At 34.4% G+C, this 15100-nt stretch overlaps 1 protein-coding gene and 1 long non-coding RNA gene across 2 annotated transcripts in view; one reads left to right on the plus strand and one right to left on the minus strand.

Moving 5' to 3' along the window:
• LOC123322800 (ATP-dependent translocase ABCB1-like) overlaps positions 1–15100 on the plus strand; it is a 37823-nt gene that overhangs the window by 3126 nt on the left and 19597 nt on the right. Inside the window, exons 3-14 of the mRNA XM_044910820.1 lie at positions 592–891; positions 1409–1509; positions 1565–1736; positions 2093–2413; positions 3851–4075; positions 4134–4259; positions 8606–8980; positions 9173–9365; positions 9430–9521; positions 11248–11406; positions 11457–11561; positions 11859–12020. Coding sequence (XP_044766755.1) covers positions 592–891; positions 1409–1509; positions 1565–1736; positions 2093–2413; positions 3851–4075; positions 4134–4259; positions 8606–8980; positions 9173–9365; positions 9430–9521; positions 11248–11406; positions 11457–11561; positions 11859–12020 — 2331 coding nt within the window. The remainder of the gene's footprint in view (positions 1–591; positions 892–1408; positions 1510–1564; positions 1737–2092; positions 2414–3850; positions 4076–4133; positions 4260–8605; positions 8981–9172; positions 9366–9429; positions 9522–11247; positions 11407–11456; positions 11562–11858; positions 12021–15100) is intronic.
• On the minus strand, positions 5706–6617 carry LOC123322804. Its single transcript, XR_006539221.1, has 2 exons — positions 6449–6617; positions 5706–6392 (listed from the first exon to the last, which is right to left on the minus strand). It is a non-coding gene; the product is annotated as an uncharacterized LOC123322804 (long non-coding RNA).

Below are 15100 nucleotides of genomic sequence, written 5' to 3' on the forward strand. Positions count from 1 at the left end.
ATAATTTTTCATTTCGTATCATTAGGGAAACTTTTTTTTTAAATGCAAACTCTTATCGAATTTGTTATTTTTGAATTGAAAAAAAAGTCTTTTGACACTAGATTCTACGTATAAAAGTGCCTAAGAAGTTTCAGATCTGTAACTCCAAAGACAAAATAGTTATGAGAAATTTTCGAAAGTAGACAACGAATTTTGCCCACCCTGCATGTATATTCAGGGCATTAGATTCTTCATTGAAATATGTGCCAAAATAAATCGGTGAATCCTCATTTTTTACTAATAGATTGTTATTGAAAATTTAATTAACTATACCTTAATTCAAGTAAAAACTAGTATCTAAGGTTCGAACGTTGCTTGGGTGGTTAAAGCACCAATAGTTGTTCTGATTTAGTTTGAAATGCCATTTTCTTTCAGAGATGAATTATTTATCTCATTTTTTGTAAGGAAAGTTTTCGAATTTCGAATTCTTCATTGCATAGATCAATGTTAATGAAATTGGTTCCATTTTCGAATCTTAAAGAGCTTCATCATTCTATTGAATCTGTACATTATTACATGAAAAGCGTTTTCAATTTTCCTTTTTGTTTTCAGTACAAATTTGCCACTCCTTTGGATTGGTTCTGTATTTTAATAGCAGTAATATGTACATCCTTGGTGGGCGTCTGTCAGCCCTATTACTGCGTTATATTCGGGAAAGTAACAGGAGATATCATATCGTACGTTACATCTTCTGCAAATGATAATTTAACGAGAACAGAACAAGAAGAATTAGAAGACAAGTTATACTTTGATGTATTCATTTTCTCGATGAAATCAGTAGGATTAGGATTAGCGACTCTGTTATGCCAGTATGTTGGTGGTGTATTATTCTCATACAGTAGTCTGAGACAGGTGAGTTTTTTATGTACCTTCATTTTTGTACATCTGGAAAATTAGACATGCAATTCTTTTTGAAGATTAGATTATGAATTATGAATTCAAGACTCTATCGAGCTGTTTTGAAAAATAAATATAGGGTCTCACTCAATGCTCCCAGGAAAACTCGAATAAAATTCACAGCCCTGTAAAATAAACCACATTTCCAGCGAAATGCGATGGTTGATAGAATAGAAACGCTACTAATAACCCAATTAGTATGTTTCCAACAAAATGTACTATTCGTCAAATTAATGTAAACTCGTATAAGGACAAATTTTCTTCTAACAGTTTTTGAGGGGGTTAGACCTAACAATCCAGCTAGCATAAAAAAATAAAACTCTGTGAAGTCTTCTACTATTCTCAAATCCTTCACCGAAAACTGAAAATTCTCACATTCACATCCTGTACATCAAAAAGATATGGACAAAAATTTTGTGCCAGTGGTATGCTTAAGGATAACGCTTTTTAGCTGACCCAGTTCATTTTTCAGGTTTTCAAAATAAGGCAGAAATTCCTCGAAAGAACACTAAATCAAGATATCAGCTGGTACGATTCGAACAAAACCGGTGATTTTGCAACTACCTTTTCTGAGTGAGTAAAAAATAGATTTCGTATTCGGTGAAGATTATCATTTTTCTCCCCTTAGGAACTTGGGAAAGATTGAAGAAGGGATAGGTGATAAGGTTGGAGTCTTTCTCAACTATCAGAGTGTCTTTCTAACAGGTATGATCTGGTCATTGGTAATAGGTTGGAAGCTAGCTTTGGTTTGCATGGTATCCCTTCCAATGTCAACCATCACGATGGCTATTATAACCTGGGTAAGTGAGAAAAGTAAACAATTCGCACAAAATAAGTTTAACGTAGTCTTTATATTGTAATAATTGTAATATTTAACCACACTCTATCTTTAAAATATTTGGACAAAATCACATCACTTCAAATTCTTCCCATCAAAAAAAAACAAAGCCTGATTTTTCGGGAATAAAAAGTTGGTTCTGTTAATTTAATTTTTCAAACATTGTAACTTCAGGAGTCAACCAAAAGTGCAGCTTTGGATGACTTGCTTGAGGTGGAGAAATAATTAAATATTTACACTATTATCAAAACTATTTTCCACCTGTCACGACAATTGGGGGTTTGAGGTATAATTTTTTTCTTCCTTGTGCTCTTTCAGATGTCAACTAAGTTTTCCAAACAGGAAATGGAATCTTATTCTCAGGCCGGGTCAATTGCTGAAGAAGTGTTTTCCGCCATAAGGACAGTTGTGGCTTTCGACGGTCAGAAGAAAGAAATGAAAAGATACGATCAGCACTTGACAGATGCGAGAAACAATAATATCAAAAGAAATCTATTCAACGGTTTGAGTAACGGATTCTTGTGGTTCTTTGTCTACGGTTGTTGTGCTTTATCGATGTGGTTTGGAGTTAAATTAATGATCGAGGAAAAAGATTTGCCCGAAGATCAGATCACATACACTCCAGGAACTGTTGTTGCGGTGAGAATTATATTGCCTTTTTAACATTTGTCAATAGAAAAAAAATCGTGAACGAAAATACTGTTTTCTTCAAATGGCTAGGAAATTTGGACAATATAGACAAAGTTTCTGCAAGAAAAAGTCAAGATTTCCCATTTCATTTCCTTACTGTAAGGAAATGATATCCACCATGCCTCTTTAAATTAGTTTTGTCGGCACAAGATCATCCAATATTGTTGCAGAAGACCAACGAAAGCAGTGACCAGTATATTCTGTCGGATTTTCCAAGTTCGAATAACTAGCAACTATTTTAGGCATTTTTCTAAATTGATGTATTCCTACTAATTCCCTGGAACCCTTTCCGCTTTGATATTTAAAGAAAAATCGATCACTGTTCATATTTTCCGATCTTACAATATCTTGGTTTGTTGGTCTTCGAATTAGGTATGCTAATTATAAGCTTGGATTCTAGATCTTCTATATCGATCGGATATATTCGGAGTACCTCATCCACTCTACAGGCACTAGAAATACCAAATAATAAAGTAACCTAAAAAATGAATGAATGCACGGGCGTAGCCAGGGGGGGTTTTGGGGGTTCAAACCCCCCCGAAATAATATAGATACATAATATTAGTTTCAAAGAGTCTCACTTTATATGTCAAAATCAGAAAAATTTCATTTCAAACTCCCCCCGAAACTCAACCCTGGCTACGCCTATGAATGAATGTGTAATCTGAATAGAAATTGAAACCTTGAAAAATTAACCTTAATCATTGAATTTATCTGGAGCTTCCTGGATAAATTTGTCGATTTCTTCCTTCGTTAAAATCTTAGAAGAACAGTTTTGAATATGTAGAGATATATCCACATTGTCTTTGATTGCAAGGGTTGACTTCAACATTGAATAATTGCCAACCCCCCCCCCCCAATGTTGGAGATTTCATCTGTAAACAAAGGTCCAGGAAGTATGCCATAACAACATTTTCTGAGAAAGATCTCGTGTTTTTACTCTATAAGTCCGTAAAACGTTTATATGCATATTCGTACTTTCTCTTGATTTCTTTGGCAGTAATTCTAATGAAGAAGTATTCACAGCCTCAACTAGCTCTGGAGGAGTCCCAGAAATGGAAAATTAATCATCGCCTATCATTTTACACTGTTTCGTGTTCGAAAACACCAGCAATTAAATTTATATGTGGCTTTTCCAACCTGGTTAACAATGTACTATTTCTTCATTCATCTTTACCATTAAAAAAATTATTTATGTCATCATATCTCAACTTTGGGACACGCTATCGAACATTTTCTTCCAGCAAAAAGCTCAATACTAATCGACATGCCTTAGCATTTTCACAACAAAAAACCTTTCTTTGATTTACTGAATGTATTCAAAATTAGAGACCTGCACAATAAGTATACTAACACAATACCTGACTGAAATTAGTTATCTTCCAGGTCTTCTTCAATACTTTAGTGGCTTCCTGGAATTTCAGTATGGGTGCCCCATACCTTCAAATATTTGGTATGGCGTGTGGTGCAGCCAGTAAAGTTTTCAAGGTTTTGGATAGTGAACCAAAAATAAATTTATCCCTGAAGAGGGGACTGAAGTTAAAAAATCTCAAAGGCGAAATATCATTTGATAATATCTACTTCAGGTACCCAGCTAGACCTGATGTGAAGGTAAGTAACGAATATGCAAAATGGAATAGACCCTGACTTATTCACAATATTTTTTTAGATCCTCAACGGTCTAACACTTAAAATAGAAGCTGGTGAAAGTGTGGCATTCGTTGGTAGTTCAGGTTGTGGTAAATCAACTTGTATACAATTACTTCAAAGATTTTACGACCCCATTGCTGGGGAGGTAAGGCTATTCCCATAAACATATTAATATCGGGGTATTAAGTCTATGGTTATTGCCTCGAAGAGTCAAAGAAATTTGAATGAATTGTAATGAATTCCAGTTCATTTTAGTGCATTCCTTTCATTTCACATTTTCCGCCTTTGAAAATACTTAATTCTCAAATATTCAGTACATTCATTCCGATAGGCAGAGTAAATGTAAAAAACCGTTTATCTGTGGTTAACGTTGTTTTTCTTGCATGCTGTTGAAGATTTTGACGTTTTTTTGATGTTGATATGCGATAAACCGGAGCTGACGACGTTTTTCATTCTTGTCGCATTCTGGAATTTTCAGATTTTCAACGTGTGGGGGGATTGGCCTATAAAAGCTGATTTCCCCCCGCGACGGCCTCTTTTACTTTTAGTCTCTCTTTTGTGACTCTTTTACTCTTTAGTCTCTTTTGTCACTTGACGCTCTTTACTCTCTTTTCTCTTGTCTCTGCGATTGTGTGCCCGACGAGCCGATCAGCGAATTTAGAATAAATTTTGTGTTACGAAGGTAGTGCTCTTAGGAATTAATTTTTAGTTTTCGTTTGTTTTCCGCGAGTGCCTGAAATAAAGGAGGTAGGTCCCCGTCTTTACCGTTCAGTTTCTTTATTAGACCTACAGCGGTTACTTCTTTGACACTGCTCTACTGTATCGTTTTCTGTTATCTTGTGCCGTACTTTACCCTGTTTCACGAGTCTGACTTTTCCCTTCGCTATCAGTCATGGTGCGTAAGCCCTTGGTGTAGTGAAGAGGAAGTCCCGTCAACCCCCCTGTTCGTGTTCCCGCGTCATAAGTGTTGAACAAAGATTATAGAGTTAGGAAGATAGGAAACCGCCTCATATCGCTAGTACTAAAAAGCGTATACGTTTTGGCCTGTGTTGCACACAATTGACAATCAGGTGGCGCTGGAATCGTGCTCTCAAACTGTTGAATGACAGTTTTCTATTTCATAATTGAAGGGCGCGAAATTCGAATTCTGTTCCTCGATAAAAGGGCGCGAAATTCGAATTCTATTCCTTTTATTGAATTCGAGTAGACTTGGTCGAAACCAGAAAAAACATCCTGAGCGACAAAACAAAAATAGGCCTTTGTTTTTGATCAAGATGTTTTTTTCATCTAAACATTGTTGTGAATCAATTAATATTAATGAAATACTGTGTTAGATTTGCTATACTTTTTATTTGAAATATATAGAAAAATTTGACAAAATTGAAGATTGTACATGGTGTATTCAAAGGTCAGGCTTTTTTTTAACGGAAGGTACAATTGGTGAAAATCATTCACCTTTGAAAACATCTTGTACACAAATAATTGAGCTCTGAATATAGGACACAACAGAACATGGTGAAATGTTATATATCAAAGGTGTAATTTCTACACAATACATTTTTTTTCCAATTAATAGAATCAGTTGAATTTGTAAAATTTTTATCAGAAATTAATATGAACAAATATTCGATACAACATATCTCAAGAATTCTTTTACATATTAGTTACAGAATTTTCAGAACCACAATTAAAAACAAATTTACATAGGTGTAACCTGTATATCGGTAAAGATATGTAAGAATAACAAGTCAACTCCAAAATGCAAATAACTTCACTAATAACATGAATTGCATATCAACCTAATAATACATATATCCAGCTATAAATGATAAAATTCAGTGATAAATTGAAATACGTGTATCTATTCTAATGTATAAAATTGTAGTATAAGAGCCTAGGAGTACAAGTGCATTTTATTTGGTTTTGAGAAAATCAGATTTAAACTTAAAAATTATTCCCAAATTCGACCTGTTGGTTTCTCTAGTACTTTGTATTGCTCTGTTTTTTTCACTTGAAGTTTTGGACTTACTCTTTTATACCATCCTCAGCTTGTCTCACCACTTACGCATAGACAACGTGGTGATCGCCAAAGTGCAACTCTTCAGATAGACTAATTTCATCGTACATCAGAGAACAAATTTCTTTTTTCTGCTCAGTATTTAGGAGATGCAACCTCAAAGAAATTATAATGACTCTACGTATTCCAGGAGAAACTTTTTTACTGCAGTTCACCAAGTTAATGTCTGGACATACTGAAAATCCTATTCACTTCAGAGTACTGAAAATAAAAATCAATCAATATCAGAGTCACATTGTACGAGTTTCAATACTTACGTTCAGATATTTATGGTAAATTCAAAAAACTCGGAGAATCTTTCGTACTACAGTTTCCACAGTTCCTCACCATACAATAGTTTCCATAAGACATTTTGAGCAAAGATTTTTTTCTTTGATTTTGAAGTTTTCACTGAGTAAATACACAAAAAACTCTAATAATAAACGACTTAAATGAACTAAATAAACGACGGGCGGAAAGAGAACCAAAACAAAACGGCCATGTTTCTTCAAATCTTACAAAAGTCAAATTATGTTTCTCCAAATGGCCGTCGAATAAATATTTTAACCATTCTTGGCATCTTAGTACAACAATTGAACCACCAGGTGGCGCTACAGCAAGTGTATACGCTTGGTTTCCTATCTTCCTAACTCTATAATCTTTGGTGTTGAAATAGAAATCTCTTATTTTCTATCAGTCATGGTGCGTAAGCCCTTGGGGTAGTGAATAAAAGTCTCGAGTGTATCCGCCCTGGTTGTGTTTCTTTCAATTCTGGAGAAATACAATTAATTACATCCCGATACCGTATAGCAAGTCATTTCACTTCGCGAGGTCATCCTTAGTGACCATTTCGTCAGTTCTTGTTGGCGCATTTTATTGAACAACCTTTGATTTTTCACTGTACCCGGTATAAACTCTGTGAAGTGCTCGTGATCAGATCGAATTTCCAGAATGTATGTTTGCTGATCGGTTCGTTCATATTTATACCTACACATATTTCCGTTGTTTATATAATCAGTTTCCGAAGGTGTGAATAAACTGTTACATAATTTGGTTTTGACTACTTCGTTATCGGTACCACCCTAGGTAACAGCGAACACTGTCTCCGACTAGCAGCTACTCTGGTAGGTTTGCTATTCTTCCTAGTGAAAAGAATAGCTGGCGCTCGAGATAAGTTTTCTCCGAGGAAACCACGTTACAGAATCTCGGTAAAATAATAATATCAGCAAGTTCAACCTTACAAAAGTAATTATTGGCGCCAAAAATTATTTGATTCACTGAATCAGAAATAGAGAAAGCGTCAACTAAATTTACTAAATGAACTATAATATTGAAATTATGATGAAAAACTACATATACAGGGTGTTTTTCCATGAGTTTGAAATTGATAATAGCCTCAATGAGTCCTGTGCTGAGTTTAGTAAAATTTTAATGTTCTGTTTTATTGAATCTAACTTTATCCCGATAATGAATTTTCGGTCGAATTGACCGAAAGTATCAGGAGGTATATAGCGAAACGAAAATACAAGGTGTATTTGAAGGTGAATTACTCACGAATTTTTCACAATGGGCATCACAATCTTCTTGTTCCAACATTCCAACAATTGTCGTAAAAATGGGATGAAATGGGGAAACGTCATAGCACTTTTTCAACTTAACTAACATAAGCACTCTCAAGAAACTTCCCTGATTTTCAACTTTTTTTTTCACCCTAAATTTTCCCATACAACAATTATGATTCTCTCAAGAGTGACCTGATGCTGATGCATCTAATCCGATGAACTTGGTACTGAACCATTCAATGTTTATGTTTATGTTTTGTTTCGTTTTTCCGAAGCCCGAGTCACCTTCCACAGTCCCGTATTTGAAATTCAATGAAATTTTGTCGAACTTCTAGGGGTTGTACCTCAGCCATCTTGAATATTTTATATAGACAATTTTTAGTTAAACGACTTATTTTGATGAGTTGTGAAAAAAAGCCTCACCTTTGAAAACACCCGATATATAGGACATTATAGGGGAACACCACCAAAAATTTTTTTAGTACCTTCGCACTCCTATGAAATGTCTGCTCAATTTCATTTGTGTCAGTTTCTAGGAGAAAAAAATTGAAAATTCAGAATCTGTGCTGTACCTAAGCAGGGGTTGAAAGACCTACACTATTTTTTGACAAGGAATCACCCCCTCATTTTTTTCGCAACTTATCATTTACCCTATGTATATACCTCCGGAACTATTAAAAATGGAGAAATTTATGTTAAACCGTTTTTTCTGGAAAGTAATTAACCTAGCCTTTATTATTATGAAGGAATTTTGTTTCCGTTATAATGAGATATTAGTCGTTCTTTATATTATTCAGACCATCATGAATTGTATGGATAAAATTGGAATCCTTTATTTCTTCGACATTTTTATTTCGATATAGTTATTTTCAGATCACGATAGACGGTTCAGATATTAAAGATTTGAATCTTTCATGGCTAAGAAGTAAAATAGGTGTCGTCGGACAAGAGCCAGCACTATTTGCAACAACAATCGCGGAAAATATTCGTTACGGGAAATTAAACGCCAGTCAAGAAGACATCGAGAGAGCGGCTAAAAAGGCCAAAGTACACAAATTCATCAAAAGCCTACCGAATGGATATGATAGCGTTATAGGTGAGAGGGGAACACAGCTTTCTGGTGGCCAGAAACAGAGAATTGCTATCGCTAGAGCTCTGATCCGGAAACCGTCTATTCTACTGCTGGATGAAGCCACTTCTGCTTTGGACACTACAAGTGAAGCCGAGGTTCAGGCAGCTTTGGATTCAGTGAGTCTTGAAGAAACTCATTCGAATAAAACTAATAAACAATTTTTTACATTCATTTTCATATACCTTCATTGACTATTGAAAAAATACGTAACTCTGTAGGCTTTTAACTGTTGTTCAGGAAAGTTCGCTCTTAGATAAAAAAGTCCTAGGAGAAGTGCGGACAAGTACTGAAATGTGATCTTCTTGTAGGTCAGCGGAGAATGTACAACAATTATAGTGGCCCATCGTTTATCGACTGTGAGGAACACTAACAGAATATTTGTATTTAACGAAGGTAAAATAATAGAAAGTGGCACCTATCAAGAGCTCATGGATAGGCAAGGACCTTTTTATAATTTGGTAAAATCGCAGAATAATAATCAAGAAACTGATAATGCCGAAGGTAGTGCTAAAATTGAATAGTTTCTGTTTTTAGATTTACCTACTGTTTTTTATTTTTCTTCCAGAAGTTACTGAACCTGCGGAAAATGAGATATTCAAAAAAGAAACGTACAGAAGGGAGTCCTATGTAGATATACACAAATTTAAACACAGAATGGTAAGTGGCATACCTAAGATGTCTAAAACACTGGTGTGTGCACTTGTCACTTTTTGCAAGCATCAACATTTCAGAAAATCGGGGATATGGGATCAGTTTCGTGGCGGCGCCACCATGTCATTTGCTTCGTTCTATCCTTGTTCTACCAAAGGAAGTCCAATGATACTCTCTCGTTTTATTTTGTTTTGCGTTGATATCGAATGTCGATCAACGAGTGAAAAAAATGAACTGGCCCATTTTGTCAGCTGTTGGTTTATTGTGATTTACAGTTCAATTTTCGTTGTAAAAACAAATCTGTCAATATTTCAACACTATCGAATAAGGGTTCGAATGAGGATTTACTGTTCTTCTTCAAGATAATTTCCTTTTGACAACTTGAATTCGTGAGGGGGGTAATTCAATATGATTTTAATAAAACACAGTTAATTGGTCAAATATCCAATATATTCAGTTGACGGAAAGGAAATTTTCACTATATCTACTCAGGAAGAATATTTGAAGTAACAGACTCGAATAGATTTATGTATTTCTGATTCTCAATACATGGTCACAATTCACATTACGTATTTCCAATACAGTTTCTTTGAAATATTGCTGATGTTTCCATAAAACTTAGCTATATCGGTCCCGAATATTCGTTCATCTGATTTGGTTCTGCTTCAAATTCAAACAACACCGAATTCTTAGCTGTAGCTCTTGATTGTCCATATAGAAAACTGAACTTACTGAACGACATGTTGTATAAATGAATGTTCTACACCCCTTTCTCGAAACTAATACATTTTCACACACACCAATAATCGCTTATAAATACAACATATTCGTACGTCGTAGGAAATTATTTTCAAATATCAAATGACAATGCTCTGTCAAATTCTAAACAGCGCTACCTACAGTGGAAAAAACGAAACTGATCCCATATCCCCACGAAATTAAAAACAAAATCGAATCAGTGAATACACCAGAGTTTTAGACATCTTAGGCATACCCTAGAGACCCACTAAATATAGAAAACTGCGAATTTTACGTACTACTAGTATTTCCTTTGAGAGTTAAAAACAATTCAATTGAATGGGGGTTACACTCAATAGTATTTCTGAATCCTCTTCTTCAAACCATGCTTATTTTCCACACTTTTTTCCTGATAATACATAGGGAAACACAAAATAATATTTGCGTTATCAAAATATCAAAGAGAAGGTTTACGATACATGATGCCTGCTGTATTAATATTTTTATGAATGAAAAGCAGTATTGTCTTTTATTATGATGCTAATGCTTTCCTTTTCTTGTATTTAAAGTCAAACAAGGCTGCTTATGGGGTACGGTTTCGACAATTATTTTGTTGCGACTTTATCTTTATTTTCATTGATTTTTGAATGAAGTAATATGTCTTTTTTCGAAACTTTTGAAACTGAAATGTTCGCTTCCAACAACGTTATAAAATGAATTAATGATTAATAGTTTCAAAAAGAGGTATTGATAAAAATAAAACAATTTGAACATTCGTAATGTTTTTTCATTTTTAGGAAATTATATTATGTACAGAAGTTAAACTAAAAATTATATTATGTATAACTTATTTTCATGCTTGATTCCTGAGATTAATCTCTTTTTTTATCCGGGTTTTACATATGATTGAGAATTGAGAAACATACTGCATTGTTAGTTCAAAAATAAGTTATTTCTAATCGAATAATTCCATATTGATTCGCTTATTTCTCAGAGTATCGGTGACAAGGAAAAGGAAGAGAAAGGAAACGTTTTAAAAGTAATAGCCATGAATAAAGCAGAATGGTTTTGGATACTTCTGGGGTGTATATCTTCTATATTCATAGGTGCAGCTTTGCCAATATACTCCGTTCTTTTCGGGGATATAATTGGGGTGAGTAAATAGAAGACGAAGAAAATCGTGTATTGAATTAATTTTTTTAGACACTCTCTGTAGCCGAGAATGAGCAGTTGAGGGAATCTACGAACATGATTTGCCTTTTTTATTTCATTCTTGGATGCGTTGCTGGACTCTCCTATTTGATACAGGTTCGTATTTTTTTATGATACTGATTCACACATGATTAGATGAGTATAAAATATACTCCTGGAAAATTACAGATCACTTCACGGTCGCCCAATTGTAGGAACGTCAATTTTAATTTAATGATCCTTTGAAATTTTAATTCTGGTGTGAAAATTATATCTACACCCCGCAATTAGAATACAGTATTAAAGTTCCAATATTAGTATTAAAAATCATAAACTCCTTTTTGCTACTCGGGACTCTAGAATAAACATAATCATGATGGATTTTTCTACCACGTCCATATAATTTATTTTCAGATATACTCGTTTGGTGTAGCTGGAGAAAATTTAACGCTCCGCGTGAGGAGTAAAATGTTCGCAGCAATGTTGAAGCAAGAAATGGGCTGGTTCGATAGAAAAGAAAACGGAGTTGGAGCACTTTGTTCAAAACTATCCAACGATGCTTCGTCTATTCAGGGGGTATGTATAAATAACCATAATAACATATATTACTCGAAACAAACCCTTCCAAACTTTATTCATTCTTGGGTGTTATTTACACAGTGATTGAAAATTAATCCTCAAAATTCACATCTTTGTAGAAGAATACTCGACAGGTAAATTTTATTTAAAATTTTCTAACTTATACAGGGTGTATTTGAATGTCAGGCTTTTTTTTTATCAGAAGGTAGAACTGGCCAAAATAAAGCGTTTCACCAGAAATCACCTAATCAAAACTTTCAAAATGACAAAGTTGAAAAAAAAATTGAAAATGATTACTGAAATAGATAATAACACAACCCTAGATCGTTTGTTAGCTGAATTATCGGAAAGCAGTGGGAAAAAACTTATCTCCTGATTCGACCATATGGTTCCGTTTAGGACAAAGATATTATATTGTATTATATCTTTGGTTTAGGATATTGACACGTTCGATATTTACGTGGTAATGAAAATGGAAACTTAGGATTGCCGAATTGTTCTCATTATTTTTTAGTAACTTACACGATTTTATGAAATGGCTCATTTCGATACCAACTGACAGAAGAGACTAGTGTAAAAAATAGAATAATACTTCAAAATCTCACCAATAAAATTCGTCTAAATTACTCACGAATTTATAATTAAAAGTTATTCAGGAATTTTTTCACAATGGGCATCACAATATTTTTGTTCGAACATTCCAACAATTGTCGTAAAAATGGGATGAAATGGGGAAACATCATAGCACTTTTTCAACATAACTGATATAAGCACTTTAAAGAAATTGCCTCGATTTTCAAAATTTTTTTTCACCCTAAATTGAGCGATACAACAATGATTCTCTCAAAAGTGACCTGATGCATCTGATCCTATAAAGTTGGTACTGAACCATTCATTGGTCAGCCATATGTTTATGTTTTGATTCGTTTTTGCGATGCCGGAGTCATCTTCCACAGTTCCGTATACTTGAAATTCAATACAATTTTGTCGAACTTCTAGGGGTTGTATCTCAGCCATCTTGGATATTTTATATAGACGATTTTTGATTAAACGACTTTGTTTGATGAGTTCTACCTTAAAAAAAGCCTCACTTTTGAAAACACTCTGTATATTCAGGGTGAGTCTTTGACTCGTACAAATATTTCAACAGTGGATTGTTGACGTCAAAACACACTTTTTTCCTTCACCATTTTTTCCGAATCGGATCGGTTTAAAAGATACAGGCTGTTGAAAAACCGAAAAATGTTATTTTTAGTTCAATCTCACAAACGGTTTTATCGAATGAAATGAATTTAGGGAATTTAGTTATTCATTCATTTTTCTCGAACACAAGATATCACCCACATCTTCCACCTTTCTCATTATGACCATTACCTACCATAAAAATACAAAAAATTCAAAGAACCCAACTCTTGAAATTTCATAATGAAAGTATTCTTAATATTTTCTCGTATAATTGCACCGTTTTCGAGTAATTTGATGTTCAAAACTGAAAAAAATCTGTGAAATTCGAAAAATTGGGTACTTTGACCGAATGCAACCCTTCTTAAAAGATCCACAGATCTTTACAGATTAAGCTAGTTATTCTGAAGGTTATTTTGTTTTTCCAAGGTTGGCACAGCTCATTATGAAAACTTAAAATGGCTATATAATTTTATCAGGGCCGAATCGAAAAAAAAGTGTTTCTTTCGACCTCAAGAATCTACTGTTGAAATATTTGTACTAGTCAAAGACTCATCTTGTATAATTCACCATTTAGGAGGAATAGAAGTTATACTTGTATTTTTTCAAATAACAACCCTAACATTTTATGCCAGAAATGTATAGTCTTCTGTTGTTGTGTCATTTGTAATAAATCGGAATACGAGATTCCGAATAAATTTGGCATAATTCGAAAAAGGTATCGCTAGAATTTTTATACATTGTTGCAGCCGTGCTGCAGAGGCGATTTTTAGTTGGAAATACGATACTTCGAGGTGCTTGAGATCAGACGGTATTAAATCATGGGAATTTCAATAATAACCAGCTCGATAATAGTTGAAAGAGTTAGTGTCGCTCAGTCAGAAAATCAGCAGTTATTAATACCCTACGTTTTCAGAGAGCAACCGGTGATCGGCGGCCTATGTAATTGATCCCAATATCCGGTGATAGGGACTTCGGAACAAGCGAAAATGGTTAGTCATGTAGATTAAGAAAGATTTATTAGTCTGGAGACCCTGAGAAGAAACCAATTCTCAGAATGCGGAGTAGTCGAAATTTTCTTGTAACCGTCCAGCTTGGGAACGCTGATTTTTCAACTCAGCAATAATGATCGTCCAATGATTTCGATTTTGGGACGTTTTGGTACCACCCATAGCGTGGGAGAGAAAGACTGGGGAAAAAGGTACATCGGAAAAAGTTAGTCAGTCGGTCCGGGAACGTGATCTGTAAAATATTGAAAAATATACCCCTTCGAGTCGGTACGGAAAAGTAGAGAAATTATAAATCATTGTAGAGTCAGTCATTAAGGAAAGAGAAAAGGGACTTAGAATAAATAGGTTTTCACGAAGTAAGAGAAAAGTCTAGGTAGATCACGGAATAGAATCGGGGACTCGGTCGGCTCATAGATATTTGGAAAAGTTCAGTGTAAAGAAAAGTCCAGTCCTTTGTTTTTGTTGGTTTTGTTGAAGTAGGAACGGAATATCGCGAATTAGGTAGTTGAAGAAATTTGGAAATAATTTGAAGTTCAAGTCAGTTTATCGGAAATCAGTAAAGTAACATTCGAGGAGTGATCGTTAATTTTCTTGATTCGTAGTAAGACCAGATAAAAAGAATTCGCCGATTAGTGCGGGTAAAGTCTGGTGTCGAAAAGTTTTCATCGGCAGCGTCAGACAAACAGCAGTCGCAGAAAAGGTAGAAGTTCCAATTTTATTTCGTCCAGAGTCTTGAAAGCTCCTCTAAAATTCATTGATAAAGTATTGATTTATTATTGAGCGCTAAGTTGGGAAGTTGAATTTTAACCCAAGATTTTGGTTATGAAAGTATGTTTTATTGTTTTGCGCTTATTTGCATGTTTTTAAGAAATTGAAGATTTTTGT

The sequence above is a fragment of the Coccinella septempunctata genome, chromosome 1 (assembly GCF_907165205.1).
Source record: "Coccinella septempunctata chromosome 1, icCocSept1.1, whole genome shotgun sequence".
Classification (NCBI taxonomy): domain Eukaryota; kingdom Metazoa; phylum Arthropoda; class Insecta; order Coleoptera; family Coccinellidae; genus Coccinella; species Coccinella septempunctata.